The sequence below is a fragment of the Podarcis raffonei genome, chromosome 2 (assembly GCF_027172205.1).
Source record: "Podarcis raffonei isolate rPodRaf1 chromosome 2, rPodRaf1.pri, whole genome shotgun sequence".
In the NCBI taxonomy this organism is placed as follows: Eukaryota; Metazoa; Chordata; class Lepidosauria; order Squamata; family Lacertidae; genus Podarcis; species Podarcis raffonei.
Window position 1 is genome coordinate 70,979,869 of NC_070603.1, and position 18,966 is coordinate 70,998,834.

The window sequence follows — 18,966 nt, forward strand, 5'->3', positions numbered from 1 at the left end:
ATACTCTTATCTGCCTAGGTAAAAAGATAAAAAGGATTTAAAGCAACTGGAAATCATGAACTTATAACATTAGTTTCAGAGGTGTGTGCTGGCTCATCTTGTTCACATGTAGAAAGAAAACAAATGTTTGAGTGCTTATCCCAACAAAGTCATCTCTGTATTCGTAAAGAGTATACTTTTCAGCTTTAATAGTAGACACTTTACCTCTGTTGCATCTGTGGCCTTGACGGAACGGAGAATAAATTTTACTACTACAGGCAAATCTTCCACTTTTACGGCACCGACTGTGATCATAACAGATTGGCGCACCTAGGTTGAGAGCAGGACATTTTTCAGCTGTAGGAGCAGGGGAAAGTGCAGCATTTATTTACAGTTCTTGCTTACCTCATTATTAAGGCTCTCAGCAGTTGTTAGTGGAAAATTCACACAGGCTGAGAATATACAAGAATCCTGAAGGCTCAAACAAAAAATGACCACCAAGCACTACCCCATATTTTAAAAGTCACTCAGAACTTCCAGAAAGTGATCAGGAACAAGCTTAGGGAAGCCTCCAGAGGGAAAGGATTCCATAATTACAGAGCAGCCACCAAGACTGCATGTTAATGTGTCTGCTATCCAAATCTGGGGTCCATGTGCTATAGTTAATGAGGATTTTTCAGATCTGAAAATTTATTACTTCCAGCCTTGGCAAACCTAATTCCTATAATTTCTAACTCTCCTATGCGCTCCCTGAATGCTTGTACGTATTTATGTACAAAGAGTACCTAGTCTCACTTATATCGTGACTTTAAGCAACACTTATATCTCGCTTGTGTGCCCATCTGTTTAACATAGGGCTTCCTACCTCAGACAGAAGTCCCACATCTAGATTCAAACTGGAAAGGGCATCAAGGATTGGAACAGATAACTCAGTCTTCTCCTTTAATAACGAACTGAAACGCAGGACAACAAAATGACCTTTTAAGATCTAGCAACATTCCCAAACTGCAATAGTGAATTACAGTTCATCCAGTATCAATTTGTGCAAAGACGGTTTTGTAGGCTGCTACAATAAAAGTTTATGAATGATTTATCGCTTATCTCTACAATGTGTAACTTGCCCATGTTTGCTGTCTTTCTTTTTCAATCAAGGATACACAAAAGGGTTTACAAAAGATTTTCAAATATACAATCAAAACAAGAAAATAAAATATAAAACACAAAATATCCATTTTAAACTGTGGGTGCTTCCATATGTGGATGATTTAATCATTCTTGTTTCCTTTAAGCTGTAAATGGAACAGCAACTCTGCTTTGAGATTTCAGGAATCTAAATAATGTTCCGTAGTTGGCGAGGAGGAGGGGGTATTTTAATTGAGATTATGGTATTAGGGATTAGGCTAAATAATAACCCCCCCAGCTGCACTCCCAATCATGATCTTTCCCACTCTGCAATTAAGGAGTGTGGGGAGAAACAGATATTAGACAATGGTTTATCTACACTTAAGAGAAATTATGCAGCTGTTCCATTGTGTTAAATAAACAAAGCACAGTGGATTTTCAGGGAGAGAGGAACAGAAGCTGAAAAGGGAAAACGTGAGAGGAGGCTGTTTTGATAATGATACTATGAAGATGCTCTATTAAAAGTGAACAAAGCATGGCTCTTCCACAGTAAATGCCCAAATATGGAAGGAAGCAGCCTGTGACAAAAATAAAAATATATATGACCATATATGAGAATGTTGAAGTGTGATGCAGTTTTCTGCCCTGAAGACTAATTAGTTGAAATGCATCAGGATCAACTGACCTTGTTCAATAAAACCTTTGTTTGAATTTTGTGGCCTTCTGGTTTTATCCATGTATTATAAGAAGAGGAAGAGGAGGGGGTGGGGTTCTGCTGAAATCTTGCTTTTTTATGGAGCACTTGAAAAGCTCAGACTGTCAGTGCATCAGATGATGACCACACTGCATGCAGCAGCAGCAGCAGCAGCAGCAATGAATTGAGAGATACAGCCTTAAGAATTATGATGCCACCACCAGTTTGCTTGGCAGGGGGTTGGACTCGATGGCCCTTGTGGTCTCTTCCAACTCTATGATTCTATGAGTTCTTGTGAATAATCAGATTGGCATGGAGAAAATACTACGTGCAGAGTTCATGCTTTAAAGGCTCCTTATATCAATTCTAGGCAACTCAATGCCCTTCCCTCTAAGAACTCTTTTGAAACTGGAATTACACACACACACACACACCCTTTAAAGCATGAACTGAGACACAGAAGTGTCTTACAATTGTGGTTGCAGTCTCTTGAATGCCAGGGTTTGGATGCAGGAATTGAGGGGATGATAATCAAACATGCAGATGACATCAAACTGGGAGCGGTAGCTATGCCATAGAAGACAGAATTGGGATTCAATTTGACCTTAACAGATTGGACAACTGGACCAAAATTAACCAAATGAATTTCTATGGGGACAAACGTAAGGTTCTGCATTTAGGCAGGAATAACCAGCTGTACAAATATAAAATGGGGGGATACCTAGCTTGCCAGTAGTGCATGTGAAAATGATTAGGGGTCTTAATGGACCACAAACTTAATGCGAGTCCTGGTCACTCTTGTCTGGATGCACTCTAAATTCCCTTCTTTTCACCTTATGCCTAGTCAGAAGGTATCTTCAGCTAAGGCACCAGAAACAGCTAAGAGAAAATTATAGAGAGAGTAAAAAGAGAAGATGGCAGCATCAAACTTACCTAAGCTCTCTGGCAATTTCACTATGCTGAGAATCCTCCAGGATTTCTGGCAAGCTTGTGATTATGTCGTGTTGGATTGGTGGAGGAGAAACACAAATCATCTCCATGAGTTTCTGAACAAGATCCTGTAGATGAACAAAAGCTTTACAACACCAGGAACTCAGAAAAAGGACATTTCCTTAATGATGACAGCTTAAACACAGAGAAGCCAACAAATGTATGCTGCACATATGCATCCAGAATGGAATCTAAGTGATTGGTTTATTTATCAGACATATATTATTTGTAGTTTCTTAGTATGCAAATATTTTTAAATGCTTATCTCTTTTGTCCCCACAATATCTCAGTTCATTTCCAGACCCAATTAAAAATGCTGGTTATGATTGCTAAAGCCTTGGGATGGAGCTACTCGAAAGATCACCTGCACTCATACGTACCTGCCCAAACCTAATGCTTAGCCTGATGCACTGCTTATGGATTCATCAGTGGGTACAATTAGAATGCCCTGTCTTATGTACATAGCAAGATATGAGAGTACCCAAATCTGCTGTAGAAACTAGTCATGAACACAGAAACTGATATGTGATAAAGCTGAAGCCTTAAGAGTTTTAAATGAATGAAATCTTTATTCCTAAAAGCTATAAGCCGCCAAAATTGGCCACAATGCGTAAAATACAAATAATTAATTTAAAACTGAACAGCAACAACAGCAAAGCAAACATACAAAAATGCAAAAATCACACCTGCATAAGTTAAGCACACTCCCCTTCTACTTGTCTTGGTGCCTAGCTCTCAACTTACTTGCAGCCAAGGCAAATTTTGTAACCTGTGCAGTAATAAATACATTCTTGCCAGCCAGCAAAATAGAGATTTGCTCAAGGGGAGGTTGGTTGGAGAGAGAGCAAAAAATGTAATTGAGGAATTTTTGTCTAGGGGATGTACATAAAGGGCATTGCAACAAATTGTGTTGAATGTCCTCCACCTCTCCCAACTAACAGATGCAGAGTCTTTGGTATGCAGGGTGCAGTAAGAGTTTTAAAGCATTTTGCAGGGCTCTTCTTAGGTCCTGCACAGTTCTTTGAAATCCCAACTTTGGGACTTCATTTTTTTTTAAATAAATGTTTATTAAGGTTTTACAAAACAAAAGATTCATCATTTCAAAATGTATCATTTCCATACATAAAGCTCATATAAAGAACAAATACAACAGAAAAACAAAAATATATAGCAGAAAAAAAAGAAAAATAGGAAAAAAGAAAAAAGAAAAACCCACTTTCTTAAATTTATAAAGTTCCATGCCCCTCTGTCTTGACCTCCTCACATCCCCCTTTTTTGTGTTCCTCTTTATTCCAATCAAATTCAGCAAGTTCAAAACCTTATTTTAACCATACTTAATTTTATATTCTTCTAGTTATTATGTCCCAATTTTTCATTATTTTAGTCCATACCTCATCTTATATACTATGACATAATAATGTTCTGTTCATAACCCCCTATCCTTTTTAACATTCTTCTTTTCATTCACATTTAACCAAATCACACAAACCCTGTTACCTTCACTTCCCACATCATATTAACACTCAAAAATTTTACAGTATTTTTGTAAATAGTCCTTAAACTTTTTCCAATCCTGTTCAATCAAATCTTCTCCCTGATCACGGATTCTGCCAGTCATTTCAGCCATCTCCATGTAGTCGATCACTTGCGTCTGCCATTCCTCCACGGTGGGTAGATCTTGTGTCTTCCAGTACTTGGCTAGAAGTATTCTTGCTGCTGTTGTTGCATACATAAAAAATGTTCTATCTTTCTTTGGCACCCATTGGCCAACTATGCCCAAAAGAAAGGCCTCTGGTTTCTTAGGAAAGGTAAGTTTAAATACCTTCTTCAGTTCATTATATATCATTTCCCAGTAAGCCTTGACCCTTGGGCATGTCCACCAAAGGTGAAAGAATGTTCCCTCAGCTTCTTTACATTTCCAACACTTGTTGTCAGGCAGGTGATAAATTTTTGCAAGCTTAACTGGGGTCATGTACCACCTGTAAATCATTTTCATAATATTCTCCTTTAAGGCAATGCATGCCGTAAACTTCATACCGGTGGACCACAACTGCTCCCAGTCAGCAAACATAATGTTGTGACCTATATCCTGCGCCCATTTAATCATTGCTGATTTAACCGTTTCATCCTGCGTATTCCATTTCAACAGCAAGTTATACATCTTTGACAAAATCTTAGTTTTTGGTTCTAACAGTTCTGTTTCCCCAACTTTGGGACTTCAAAGCACCCAAGCTCCGGACACCATTGTGATGTCAGATAATTGACAGGTGAACAATCCTACCCACCTTTCAAATTTGGCCTACAAGGTTAGGATCTGATAAAGATCTGGTCGATGAATTCAAAAAAGTTTCCCATCTCTGGGTTAAAGAAACCAACATCTAACTAGCAAGTTGCTAGTGCTCACTGAATGTTAAACAATACCCCATGAGAAACATAATTGATTGCATTGGTGGTACTTGCCTTGCTGTCAGCTATCCTGTCAAGCCATTTTAACTGATTGACAATGAGCCGAGGCAAATTGAGTCCATCACTGCCCACACTGAAAGATCAGAAGAGATAAAACATAAGCCCTAGTTCCTTTTTATTACTGAGAAACCCTTCTTTCTGAAGTCAATTCCAGATGCAGCTATGGAGGACTGCTCTCAATCCTCTCTAGATGCTTTTCGAAATGCAATTTATTTAGAACTATAGTTTCTTTTAACAAATTCTGTTGAAAATAAATATGCCATGCCATCCTGTATATGAACCATTTGAGGAGGTGCAATACATACTAGTTTTCAGACAAGCAAGAAACCCAGCCCCATGATCAACAGCAAGGTAGGTTTTAATAATAAATTAAATGTAATTTAAAAAATAAAATAAAATAATTTTATTTATACCCCGCCCAATTGGTTGGGTTTCCCCAGTCACTCTGGGCGGCTTATAGCATATCTAAAAACAAAATAAAAACATCAAGCGTTAAAACCTCCCAATACAGGGCTGCCTTCAGATGTCTTCTAAAAGTTGTGCAATTCTTTATCTCCCTGACACCTGAAGGGAGAGTGTTCGACAGGGAGGGTGCCACTACCGAGAAGGCCTTCTGCCTGGTTCCCTGTAACTTTGCTTGTTGCAGTGAGGGAACCAGCTGTCGCATTCTGCATTCGTTGTAGTTTCTGGATCACCTTCAAAGGTAGCCCCACCTAGAGCGCATTGCAGTAGTCAAAGCAGGAGATGACCAGAGCGGGCCACCAAGGAATCAGCTAAAAGGCCATCAGCATGGGATAAAACATCCCTTACCACTCTCTGGAAACCATTTGGATCCATTAAGTGGTGGGGCAGGAGCATCCAAATTGGTCCCACTTCCCTGTGGAGAGGAAGGGTCGCAGAGAAGTCTAGTTGCACCAGGAAGTGACAGCTCACTGTAATCCATTCATTTATTCTACCATCTAAAACTTGCCTTGTACAGCAGAAAAGAACACACAGTAAAAGCTTAAACTTCAGTCCTCTATAGCGGGGTGACTACTAACCTTTGGCTCTCCAGATGTTGTTGGATTCCAGCCCCCATCATTCCTGACTATTGGCCATGCTGGTCAGGGCTGATGGGAGTTAAGGTTCAACAACATCTTGAGGACCACAAGTTTGTCCAAGTTCCTGAACCTTAAATGAGTATAGGGCATGAGTGGCAAAGATTTTTTTAAATCTTTCATGCATGGTAACGAGATCAAGTTCTGAGGATTTCAACAAGTGGTTGAGGAGAAGCAGATGGAAAATGCGGAGCAGTCAACATTTCAAGTTAAAATAGTGGAGTACTTGCCTTTCGTGAAAAAATTCGGGGAGTTTTTCAAATAGCAGTCTTATAACAGCAGGCTTCCAAAAAGAAAAAAGGCATTTTGAGAAATTACATTTACAATGAGGTAGCACACTGTGCACACAGCACTGCAGACCCAAACCCCATCATCCACTGTTGAAGAACAGTTTTCTGCTATGAAGCACTGCAGTAAAACTTCCCCAGAGCACTAATTCTTGGTAAATAAAGCTATTGAGCAGTATTCAGCGCTTGCGCAATGGGACCTTCCCCATTCTGTGCTTCTCCAAATCTACTCCAGAGGGCCAGGGGAACCACAGGTGTGTGTGTGTGTGTGTGTGTGTGTGTGTGTGTGTGTAGAGTAATTTAACAGTGGGATTGCTTTTTGTCAGGGCAAGCCAGAACTGTGACTCATATTGGTTTTAACTTTGGGAACTTGTGCTTAAGGTTGCTTTTCCCTCCTCCCTCCCATTCCTTTTCCCTTATGCCTTTTTAGTTCGTGAGCTTGTAGAGCAAGAACAGTCTTGGTGTGTTTTTCCCCCTATGCCAATCTGAAAAGGTTGGGATATTATATTAAATTAATTAAATAAATAAATAAATAAATAAATAAATAATAGGAAGCTGGCAAAAGATGGTTGGGAGAACTGCGTGGAAAAGTGATCTTACCTGTAATATCTCAATGCCAAGGAGCAGTTTAATGAGGCTTTCACAATATGAATGGATGGCATTACTGTAACGGAGAGAGACACTTTGCTATTATTATTAGAAAAAGGCATCATGGAGTACCTGGGTTTAAAACAATATACTGTATTTGTGATAGGCACTCCCTGCCCCACTTTGAGCTCTTTAGACAAAGGGACACACATGTAATAAATAAAATCAGATTAGTTTAACCCCAAGTACCTTCTCTCTAGTTGTTGTTTAGAGTTTGACCTTTAAAAGGTGTATATTACAACAGAATTAAGTTTGTTTCTTTAAAAAAACAACACATTAAAAAAAACAACCTCCAGCTGCAGATGGGAATATATACAGGTAGTCATTTACTACACTGTCATGGTAACATACTACAAGTATTAAACCATTCACATGGCAACTTGCAGGGAGAAAACAAATTAGATTTTTCATTGACCTTGTTTCCTGACTTTGTGTGGGTATGCATGGTAGAAGACAATTCCTGAAGTGATCTCTGTTTTCTATGTGGGATTCCAAGCCACTGATGAACTCCTCACCAATCTAGACAGGATGGAGGGAAGGAGAGAGAGAAAATGAAGACTGAACAATTATCCCTACTGTTTCAAATGCATGAAGAGCAAATCAAGCAGTGAAAGCCTACTGTTTACACAATGCCTGTTCTTGATCTTTGTGGGGGATGCATAAAACTGTAATTTGTTACTTTTTAATGAAAAAATCCAGGGACCAGTTTCATACTTCTTCTAGATCTGTCAGCAGCGAATCATAAGCGAGAACTCTGTATTGATTATGGAGGTCTCCTATTTTTAAAATGCAAGGTAAAGAATAAGAGAAGTGGATTGAAAAAGAGATTTTAATTTGGGAGAGTGTGTTTGTCAGAAGAGAGACACACACAGCGAGATGGACAGAGACAGAGAGCTTTGGGTGTTAGAATCAATACAGGCCACTTCAATTTCAAAGACATGAAATAATGCCAGTTCATACCAGTGGTTGAGAAGGGTGCTTCTTCAATGCTTGATACAACTTCTTCTGGAAAATTGCTCCATCCACAGCTATGGAAAAAGTGCCAAGAAGGACAAACGCTGTCATGTTCATGTCATAATAGTCTGAATCTGCCACCTTCTGCCCTTCCCACTAACTGCCATGTGACAGACAGAAATCCACCTGGCAAAACTTTCCCTGGCATAGAGGCTAGAATGCTAAAAAGGTAAAATTAAATAAATACATTTCTAGCAGAGCTCCTCTATTTTTAACAGTTGTGCAAAGTAGCAGAAAATCAGCAGGTAAATGTTTTACACTTTAATTTCCCTTAGAATTACTGCTAAGAATGTCATGAAAATATATACCTATTTCATTCTGTCGTTCTCCAGCTTTCAGTATAATTCCTCCTATCTTGAGGAGCTGCCCAAAAACATTGTCGTTCTCTACAACTCCATCTTTGGGAATGGATCTGTTCTTACCAAGCGTGCAAGATTTCTTTGTTTCTAAGATGGAAAAGTTACGAGCATAAGATAAATGAATGTCATATTTGAGAGTCACATACCTCAATACAAATAAATGAAAAAATCAACCTTTATACAGTGGTACCTTGGGTTAAGTACTTAATTCGTTCCAGAGGTCCATTCTTAGCCTGAAACTATTTTTAACCTGAAGCACCACTTTAGCTAATGGGGCCTCCTGCTGCTGTTCTTTTCCTGAAGCAAAGTTCTTAACCTGAAGCACTATTTCTGGGTTAATGTAACCTGAAGCGTATGTAACCCGAGGTACCACTGTATCATGAAGTTTGTATAAAGTTTGAGGTCCCTTGGAAGATGAACCCAAGGGTTATATATTCTAACCTAGAACAACTTCTAAGAGAGTGTAGGAGATACATACAATAGAGCAAAACCAGGGTCTCCAGCTGTTTTTGGACTACAATTCCCACCATCCCTGACCACTGGTCCAGCTAGCTAGGGATGAAGGGAGTTGTAGTCCAAAAACAGCTGGAGACCCAAATTTGGGAAATCTTACACTAGAGGAAGGAGGATATAAAGCAAAGTTAGGGAACCTGTGGCCCTCCTGATGTTATTTGGACTAATTCCCAGCATCCCTTACCATTGGCCATGTTGGCTGGGTTTCCCCAGCCACTCTGGGCAGCTCCCAACAGAATATTAAAAACATGATAAAACATAAAACATTAAAAACTTCCCTAAACAGGGCTGCCTTCAGAAAGTCAGATAGTTGTTTATTTCCTTGACCTCTGGTGTGAGGGTGTTCCACAGGGCGGGTGCCACTACTGAGAAGGCTCTCTGCCTAGCTCCCTGTAACATCACTTCTTGTAGTGAGGGAACTGCCAGAAGGCTTAAGGAGGAGGGTAGAGACGCTTCAGGTATACCGGGCCAGATGACAGGAAAGATTCTTGCTTTACATACTTGGTAACTTTTCCATCAGATTTTCTCCTTCCGCATCAGATTTGGACAATTTCCTTTTTGGAGCCATGACAGCAGGCACTAAGGTAGTCTATTTCAACTGTGGGGAGAGGGAAGGGAAACAATTAGAAGCTGACTGAATGAGATATGTTTTGTTATAAAATGGTGCACAAAAGATAATTTATGAAGCTACAACTCTGTTCTTGAAATGGCAGTAGGACCTGTTTGAAATATACCTTATTTACAATAACGAGTATCTGTGAATGGCAAAAGGGCCTACTACAATAATCTGCTGAAGTAAGCCATTTACCGCAGTACACCAATCTATATTGACAAGAGGTAACAAATATTAGATCAGTAGTTTACTTATTTTAGACATATGTGCAACTGGATACATTTTCATGAACATATTGGACACAAGATCACAATTAGTGTACATGTTGCATTTATTACACTTTATTTTTAATTCTGGATTTTTAAACTCTCCTATCTCTGTGACAAAAAGCAGTCCTGGTCACAAATCCTCCTTCCTCCCCAGTTTGCTTCTATACCCAACAGGTGATTTGGGAAAGAATGATGAGGCATATGCATTAATCCTGCTCTTTCCCACAACAAGAAGGATGGGAAAGCTCCACTATCCGTAATCCTACTGCTGTGTTTTCAACTGTCAGCTCAGATCGTGATTTCCCCTCCCCTCCTTCAGGCCACAGAAATGCCTCCAATGCAATGGAGGCTATCATTAACAGGCAGGGGAGAAGTGATTTTTGGCAGCGCCACTTCCTATGATGCTTCAGTGGGTCCTGGAGCCCTATATAATTCTGCATCCCTACCCACTTTGACAACTGGTTGAGAGCCCAGCCCAATAAGGCCAACAGGGACAGGACTCGAACCTGCGCTGTTTGTTAACCCACCTGAGCAACCGCGGAAGCGCTGCTGAAGACCAGCGGAGGCCAAGGGATAACCACCCAACCTGCTCATGCAGAAGTACAACCCCTCGCCCGCTTCGTGGCTGTTCAGCCGGAGCCCTGCCCGAGTCCCGCTCCTCCTGAATTCCCGGGACGGCGGGGTCTTAGTCCCAGTGAAGCGGCGCTGGAACGGCAGCGCTTAAGCAGAAGGCGCTCCTCACGCGGCGCTGAGAGGCAAATGGAACTCCGCCTCCCTTCCCCGCCGAGGCGCAGTTGAAACGGCGCGCGCGCTCCCTCAGCCACCCTTCGCTCCCCTTTCAAAGGTTCCCGCCAAGCGCCGGCTCGGGACGCGTCGCAGTGACGTCAACGAACGCGCGACGCCTCTCCCTACCAGGCGCCGCGAAAGCGAGTCAGGCGTCGCTCCCGGAAGGGTGAACCGGGGGAGGGAGACCGAGCTGCTGCTGCCGCCGGAGAGGTAAGGAGCCGGTGGGCGCGCGGCGGGGGTCGCGGTGCAGGTGCGCCTGGGGGGCGGGGCTACGCGGCATCTGCTTTCCTCTTCCCGGGGTGGGCCGGCCGCGGCTGTGGCCGCTGAGAGGGTCGTGTGAAATCTCCCCACCTGTGGTGAATTTGTTGGGGTTTTTTTTTAAGAGGTGCCGGGGCTTGAGCCTCATCCCTGCGACTTAATTCCAGGTGCGTGGAATCCGGCTGTTATCCCTTCTCCGAAAGGGCAAGGCCGTGTATGTGCGCATGTATTTACATTCGCCAGTTTCCGTTGACCTAGTCCTAATAGGTGAATAATTTTTTTAAGGACTTTGCCGTTTTCTAGGGGCCTCGTCTCTATTTCGTCGGTCCCGGGATTGCGCTCTGTCATTAGGAACTGGCCGCGGAGCTCTCCTTCACGCGGAGTGCTGCCTGCTTTTAATGGCATTTCGGTTTGCTTCCTGCCTTGTCTCTTAGGCCTCTGCCTGTACCAGATACTCGAGTGGCAAATTATTCGGTCTCACTGTGCTTCCCTGAGGACAAACGGAGATTAATGCCCAGAGCTTCCATTGCTGCCCAGTGTCTTGCTGTGGCTGCCTTGTAACTTAAGAAGAATTCCCCACCTGCATAAGAAACTCCTGGGTGTAAGGAATGACTGCTGGGGTAGAATTAGAAAAGCGACTGTGCTCTGGGGAACGTAGGCAGCCTTCAAAATAAATAAAACTTGGCTAGCAACACGCTAACTGGCTCAATGTTTTGGGAAAGTTGAAGGTAAGTGGAAATTTCTAATTGACGACTTGTGCTTTGTTCCCCTAGATACTGAAGGTTGAAGTGCATGACCAGAACTGAATTTAAACAATGAGTGAGCCGGAGCTGTTGTTGGACTCTAATATTCGATTATGGGTGGTGCTCCCAATTGTCTTCATAACCTTCTTTGTGGGGATGATTCGTCACTATGTATCCATCCTTCTCCAAAGTGACAAAAAACTCACCCAGGAGCAAGTATCTGACAGGTAAAAGATGCTTGCAACTGAAAACTGGGCATCGTCACTTATACTAATAATTGACAACTATAGAGGTTGATGACAATACTTGATGGTAGCACATAGGCTTACTGAACTGCAGTAGGTGGGTTATATCTTGCTGTGTACGTTTTTGGGAATACTTCTAAACCCGGCTTTGTGGCTGGAAATCCAGATAGCAGGTAGGTTTGGGGTGTTTTCGGAAAATGAGGCCTGGTCTTTGTAGATTTGCAAAGAAGAATGCACAAGATAGACTAGAAAAAGTGGAGCCTAGCTCCTGGATCCTGTCAGCTGGGCTGAATAAAATCCCCAAGATTATCATACTTAATCTTAAAAATGGTGAAAATTCAAAACAAACTGTTATTTGTTATATTTGTAATACTCAGATTCCTAAATTTCATTTTGAATGTTTTTGCTTTTTAGATTTTGATTTCTCTCTTTAGTCTTTATATGGACTTTTCCCAGCTTTTCTTCTATAAATATAAAAATTTTTTTTCCTTCCAGTAGCACCTTAAAGACCAACTAAGTTAGTTCTTGGTATGAGCTTTCGTGTGCATGCACACTTCTTCAGATACACACTATATTTATATTCTATAAATATGTATATCTTTCTTCAGATTGTTTCTAGTCACATAGACGATAGCAAGGGACTAGTGGTGATGATGGAAGGGGATAAGAAAACAGTTATTAAAAATCGCAAGGCTAATCTGATTGAAAATATCTGTGCTTTTCAAGTAGATTTTGTCATGTTCTATGACTGTTCACTTCTTTATGGTTTTACAATATAGAGATAATATAGGGAAATGTATGTACACTATAATGTTTCCCCACAGCAAATGTATGGATTGAATATTTGTATTTTTCCACCCTGATTTCTCGTTAAAAGGGGGGGGGGTTCCCCACAATGGCTGTCTGGTCAATAACTGCTTGTACACTTCAGATATTTATGAGCAGCCCTGTGTTTTCTTCATGGAGCATTTTTGTCTTTCAAAAAAGAAATATATGAAACAGCCCTCTATGGCAAGGAATGAAACTGTTGCCCTTATTGAATTAATATCTAGTATTGGTTCCCAAATCAGTTCTTGCTGTTCTTGAAATCTTGCTCAGCACATGTTTTTAAACTATGAAAGATGATAGATTTTTATATGAAAGAACTGTGTGAATATTGATAACTTGTTGGGAGGCTCTTGGTTGTATTTTGCATCAATGTCACATGCAGTGTTCGTGCAGGGATATTTTTCTGTCTTCCTCCTTATTCTCTTCTTCTATTTCATATGTATGATAATGGCTTTCTTTCTTTCAGTCAAGTTCTGATTCGAAGCAGAGTTCTCAGAGAAAATGGAAAGTACATTCCAAAGCAGGTACGTTTCCATTTGTGTCAGAATTTAAAAACTGGAGGAAGGGGAAACCTTAATTGTTCCAAGATTTGGAATGTAGTCTTCATAAGGATCTAAAATTACATTGTAAGCACATTTGTGGAGTAGACCCAGTTATTTCTATTACTATTAATATGCAGCAATATACATCCAAGACAGTGGGGTTTCCATCATTCTAATTTGTTGTCATGTTGTAAAATTGGATCTATTACTGTTTTAAAATATAGTTACTAAGATCAGCATACTTAGACCAGATTAAACTAATGTTAATTGCAGCAGTTAAAATCTTAATGGTTAGAATGGATCTGTGACATCCTGTCAATCCAAGGGGGGAAATCCATATCAAATTAAAGTGGCTGATAACAGACACAAGCTAGCAGACTTCAGAGCTTGCATAGTTCCCTGATAATCCAACATCAGCCTTTATCTAAATGTCTTTTGGAGACCTACTTTGTTTCTATGACACATAATTAAAGTTTTTTTTAATGCATAGCACTAAAAAAATTTAGTGCATAGCACTAGAAAAATAATGTGAGCATCATATGGCTTTCAGTATAATTTTGTCTTTGCATCTTATCAACATTATGGGTATACTAGACGGAGGAAATTATTTGTATTGCCACTGATCTTTTGGGAAATGTGTAACATGATTATCTGTAAAAATGTTTGGCTACATCTCTGTTTATATCACAAGTGCCTAAACTATGTCACAGGCAAAGATACTTGAAAAAATTAAAGGAGGCTATGCATTGCCACAGTTTCCATTGAAACCTGGAAATATTTGGAAAAGCAGGGTAGGTCGTTTGCAGGGTAAATGTCTGTCATCCTTATTGCAAGCTCTTCTACAGAGAAATAACCTGTGCTTAATTTTGAAGCCTTGCGTCCATTTCTTTCATCATTAGAACTTGTTTTTCTTTTTTCAGTCCTTTCTGACACGGAAGTATTACTTCAATAATCCAGATGATGGGTTCTTTAAGAAAACTAAAAGGAAGGTAGTGCCACCTTCCCCAATGACAGGTAAGTAAGAAGGCTTCCTAAGAGTTTGTTATATTCTAAAACATGAACAATAGAGTAGTAATCAGTGTTCGAAACACCCATTGTTCTAGGCGTATTTTGCGACAGGGAATTTCATTAGCATGAGCAGCTTCTGAGCTCTGGGTGCAGTACTGCGCCTAAGATTTCAGATTAAAATTGCAGAATGGAAGAAAAGGAGGACCTTTTTCTGCCTCCCCACTTCCAGCTACTCTCTGAAGAGACCCTCTTCAGAGTATTAGGGGGTTGGGCAGGGGAAGGATTAGAGCATGTGAAAAATGAACCTAATATTTTAACTGCAGTTCATTCATTTTCAGCTTTGTATTATTTGTATTATTGTAATAAAAAGCGTGCCTAGACATAACCTAGGTTTAAGGTGCCATTTAGCTCCTAGCTTTCATATCACAGTTTCTAACTCTGGTAGTAATAGGAACATCTGATTTGCTTTTGTGCTTAGCAGCAGCCACTAATTCTAAAGTCTACCTGGTTTTCTCATAAAATAGCCCAGATATACTTAAAGTCAAATTAAATAGCAAATTAAAGACTAAACCAGGGTGATCTCTTCAATCATGCTAAGGAGGTTTCCTTTGTTTTTAAAGTAGTATACCCAAACTTCAGAAATCCATGGGTGTGTCGGCTGTCAATTGTGTGGTCACTTTAACTGCATTTGCTTTGCAGATCCTACTATGCTGACAGATATGATGAAAGGGAATGTAACAAATGTACTTCCTATGATTCTTATTGGAGGCTGGATCAACATGACCTTTTCTGGTTTTGTCACAAGTAAGTGTCAGTTTAGGAATCTAAACTTGTGTGGTCTGGAGGCCTTCTAAAATCCCCTGATGCTTCTAAAATTCCCAATTTAATCAGCGTTTTCATTAGCTGAGTGTTCGTGTTCCCTGTCACAGCTTTTAAGCTCCTTGTGGGAGAAATTTCCCTTCAGTTATATTCCCCTGCAAAGCACTGTGTTTTATGGTGCTTTGTAATAATCATAATTGTTCCTGACCATATTTTTATTTTTTACAGCAAAAGTCCCCTTTCCTTTGACGCTTCGTTTTAAACCAATGCTGCAGCAGGGTATTGAGTTGCTTACTTTGGATGCGTCCTGGTAAGAATCCTTCACTGTGCTTCAAACAATCTTTGTCTATCTAAAACTGTGAAAGTTACAGCAGAGTTGGGAATTGGGCATTTGTGCATTTGTTTAAATGACACTCAGTTTCTTTGGTTTGTTAGGGTTAGCTCTGCTTCTTGGTATTTTCTGAATGTGTTTGGACTTCGAAGCATTTATACCCTCATTCTTGGTCAAGATAATGGTAAGAAACTGCTATTTATGTAAAAGTAAGAGTGATTCTTGATTTATTAAATGTGTCAAACTATGCTTAAATGTTTCTTAGGAATTTTGACCTAGTTACTAATATTAGTAAATTGTAAGAATTTCCAGCAGTAATAGACAAAAATCTTGTCTTCAGCTTATTAAGGCTGAAGAAAGTTAAGCATACCTGGCTGAGACCTCATACCTTTTTCGGCCTAACTTGTACAATACAAGGGAGATATTTTGCTGTCTACCTCAGCACAGCACTATAATGCTCACATTCTTAATTTCCCCCAGCTTTGATAGTATTGCTGCTGTTATATAGAGTCACACGAGTCACTCTTTCATATTTACAGCTGCCGATCAGTCCAGAGTAATGCAGGAGCAGATGACAGGGGCGGCAATGGCCATGCCTGCAGATACTAATAAAGCATTCAAGGTATGAGGCTTCTGTTCCAATTGCTGAAACGAGCTGCTCAAGTTTCATGTAGCCTTGCTTCTATTCCTTGAATGTACAGAAAAAATACTTCAAAGGATTAAAACCTGCAAAACATGATGGTCTTAAATATCTGTTTATTGAATGTATGCTAAATAAATTTTGTAGCTTATAGGAGTGTGATTGGAAACCCCTATTCTATTGTAATCTTTTCATGCTGCTTTAGGGTAGATAAAACTTCCATTCATCAGGAAACACTAGATGAGAAGATCAGTAATGGTGGAGAAGCTTAGTCAAAAGAAGTGCCCATTATTACCAGTGCATAGACAGGGGGTATGGGTGGAGTCCTTGGAAGACAAAATGGTAAAGTAAGAGTGTCCAAGGGGTAGAAAGTTTGAAAACCTATGCATTAAAATATACTGTATTCTAGTTGATGACCTGTATGGAAAAGATACTTAACATTGTATGCAAAGTGGAAATATGCTGAACAGAAACTTGTTTTACAGTACTAGTTGCAAGAAATAAGAAACAGGGGTGGTTTCAAACCCCATAAGTAGCTTCATGCATTCTGAGCTGTTCTTCTGTCTGCAATTTGTCAGTAAAGTAAAAGCTTAATCTCCAGGAAACTTGTCAAATGCTAGGCACTAGCAGCCATGTACACACAAACCAAAAATGCCCAGTGATCTCCATTTAGTATTGCAGGCAGTTATTAGCTGTGAGGACCTGCCCCCTCCCCCAAACATACCTGCTCAATGTATGTTCAATAGCCTTGCTGCTTCCTTGTACACATTATGATTCTACTTTGCAAGTTCCTACTATTTAATCACTCTGCACATATACAGTTCAGCCACAAACTTCAGTGTCTTTGTTCAAGATTCAGAGTATAAAGCAGCATGAATAAATTAAGGCAGAATTGTTGAGCAAAGGCTTTTTTTCCAAGATGGAAAGTAGGTGGTTGGTACACTTCTGTTGGCTGCATCAGTGTTTTTTCTTTATCACTGCAGACAGAATGGGAGGCTCTAGAACTGACTGACCATCAGTGGGCTCTAGAGGATGTTGAAGAGGAACTCATGGCTAAAGACCTCCGCTTTGAAGGCATGTTTAAGGAAGAGCTGCAGACGTCCATGTTCTGAGTTGCTTCATATGGTTGGCATTAAGTCAGTTTGTGTTTATTTATCTATAATGTACTCTTACCGGTGGCCAGAATAAAGATGGTCAGAACTTATGTGAGTTATATACCTGCAGGACAGACTCTTGCTTCTGAGGTCTCCTCTGATGCCTTTTGAGTCACGTGGAGCTCTGATTTGGCAGCTGCTAATAGTCATGTCAAAGGCAAACTACCAAACTTGTAGTGATTGACCAAACTTACTGGAAGAAACATTTATAATTCAGGAAAACTTGAAATTGAGTGTGGGTCCCTGCAAATTTTAAATCTACCTGCTACTCTAGAGACATACTAAGCCTAAGTCAGAATCCATTAATGATTAAAATATTGGTATAAGATTTAACCCTTGAAGCATCTCTCATTGCCAGGGCTCAGCCTTGCTGCATATGCAGCATAACTGCCAATACTCAAAGACTTGAATTTAGATGAGAGAAGCATCCAAAGATGATTCTCCTTACTGTTGCCATTCAGTGGTCCACAGACTGAGGTACTCCTCTGTCTACTGGGAGGCTGGTTCTTTTGAGGAGAAAGGCTTGATTAGGGACTGGACTAGAAGCGACCTGTTGTCTCTAGAGCCACTCTTTCTCCTGCCCCCTAAGTGCATGGTCAGAGGTTTAGGGTCTGCTTGAGCAGTAACTAAACACTGATTTTGGTATTGAAAAAGGACCATTGGTACACTTTGACTTTAGCTGGCACCAGCACTGAATCTATTTGTGAGTAGACTTCTTTCATTTTAAGAATTTGATTTAAATGTTTTTAAGACATGATCCTAGAACCAAGGAAAATCCCTTTTTTATTAAGATACTGGTTTGTCTTTGGAAGACAAGCTTTGAGCTTTTGCTCTTATCGTCCATTAGGGAACAAGCACCTGAAGTCTCCCAATATGTATGACCTAAGGTACTTGGTGAATTATAGTTCAGTGCTTCTTGGGGGCTCGTTTGTATAATCAGAAGACAATGCACATTCCTCAGATTCATAATAACAGAACTAGGTTGATTGAATAAAATGTTCTTTAATGACTGTGGGTCAGTTGGCATAGTGTGACAGTAGAGAAAAGGCTACTGATGCCATAGTCTGAAGTTGGTCAGAATGTAAGCATTTGATTATCCTTTTGGAATAACACGTGGCCTTGGCTTATGTTTTTATGCCTGAGAAAAATGAAGGGAGCTGTTCACTGTATTTGTGTCTTTAAGAAACAAGATAATGTGTCAATGAAACGGAATTCTGGTTCAGCTCTGGTCGCACAGTAGCTAGTACTGTGAGGGAAAGTATTACATCCCTCCTGGAGCAGCTGTATCTGCCCATGTCAGTGAGGCTCTGAAATATATCCTGTTGCCCATTTCTGCCTATGTACAGCTCTCCCTTGCTGCAGCAGTATATTTATGTTTAGAGTAAGTTATAAAGTGTTCGTTAGTGAAATTCAGAAGCTTTCATTTTGTTCTCTGCTTCTAAAGACACATCTCTCCATCCAGTTGTAGGCTTATGTGAAAACTGCTTTTAATACGATAAAATCCATCCTAAGCAGTGACCTAATTTGACTCCAGCATCAAGACTGCTTTACTAATAAGCAT

At 40.3% G+C, this 18,966-nt stretch overlaps 2 protein-coding genes across 9 annotated transcripts in view; one reads left to right on the forward strand and one right to left on the reverse strand.

Annotated features, from left to right (window-relative positions):
* Positions 1-10,641, reverse strand: part of FANCD2 (FA complementation group D2) — a 39,654-nt gene extending 29,013 nt beyond the window's left edge. For 4 of the 8 annotated variants that reach the window (XM_053377368.1, XM_053377363.1, XM_053377365.1 and 1 more), the window contains exons 1-11: positions 10,579-10,641; positions 9,671-9,767; positions 8,606-8,743; positions 8,244-8,311; positions 7,699-7,802; positions 7,236-7,299; positions 6,579-6,631; positions 5,246-5,324; positions 2,729-2,853; positions 845-932; positions 205-309 (exon numbers count right to left, since the gene is read on the reverse strand). In XM_053377368.1, the coding sequence (XP_053233343.1) occupies positions 205-309; positions 845-932; positions 2,729-2,853; positions 5,246-5,324; positions 6,579-6,631; positions 7,236-7,299; positions 7,699-7,802; positions 8,244-8,311; positions 8,606-8,743; positions 9,671-9,737 (891 nt within the window). In that variant the 5' untranslated portion in view covers positions 9,738-9,767; positions 10,579-10,641. Of the gene's footprint in view, positions 1-204; positions 337-844; positions 933-2,728; positions 2,854-5,245; positions 5,325-6,578; positions 6,632-7,235; positions 7,300-7,698; positions 7,803-8,243; positions 8,312-8,605; positions 8,744-9,670; positions 9,768-10,578 lie in introns of those variants that run through there. The other 4 variants (XM_053377366.1, XM_053377369.1, XM_053377371.1 and 1 more) reach the window with 4 other exon arrangements.
* A 280-nt stretch (positions 10,642-10,921) lies between these two features.
* Positions 10,922-17,455, forward strand: EMC3 (ER membrane protein complex subunit 3). Its single transcript, XM_053377374.1, has 9 exons — positions 10,922-11,047; positions 11,869-12,065; positions 13,378-13,435; positions 14,374-14,467; positions 15,161-15,265; positions 15,509-15,590; positions 15,716-15,795; positions 16,151-16,233; positions 17,235-17,455. Exons 2-9 carry the CDS (start codon positions 11,911-11,913, stop codon positions 17,361-17,363), a joined length of 786 nt encoding a protein of 261 aa, XP_053233349.1. The 5' UTR covers positions 10,922-11,047; positions 11,869-11,910; the 3' UTR covers positions 17,364-17,455.
* The last annotated feature ends 1,511 nt before the right edge of the window (positions 17,456-18,966 follow it).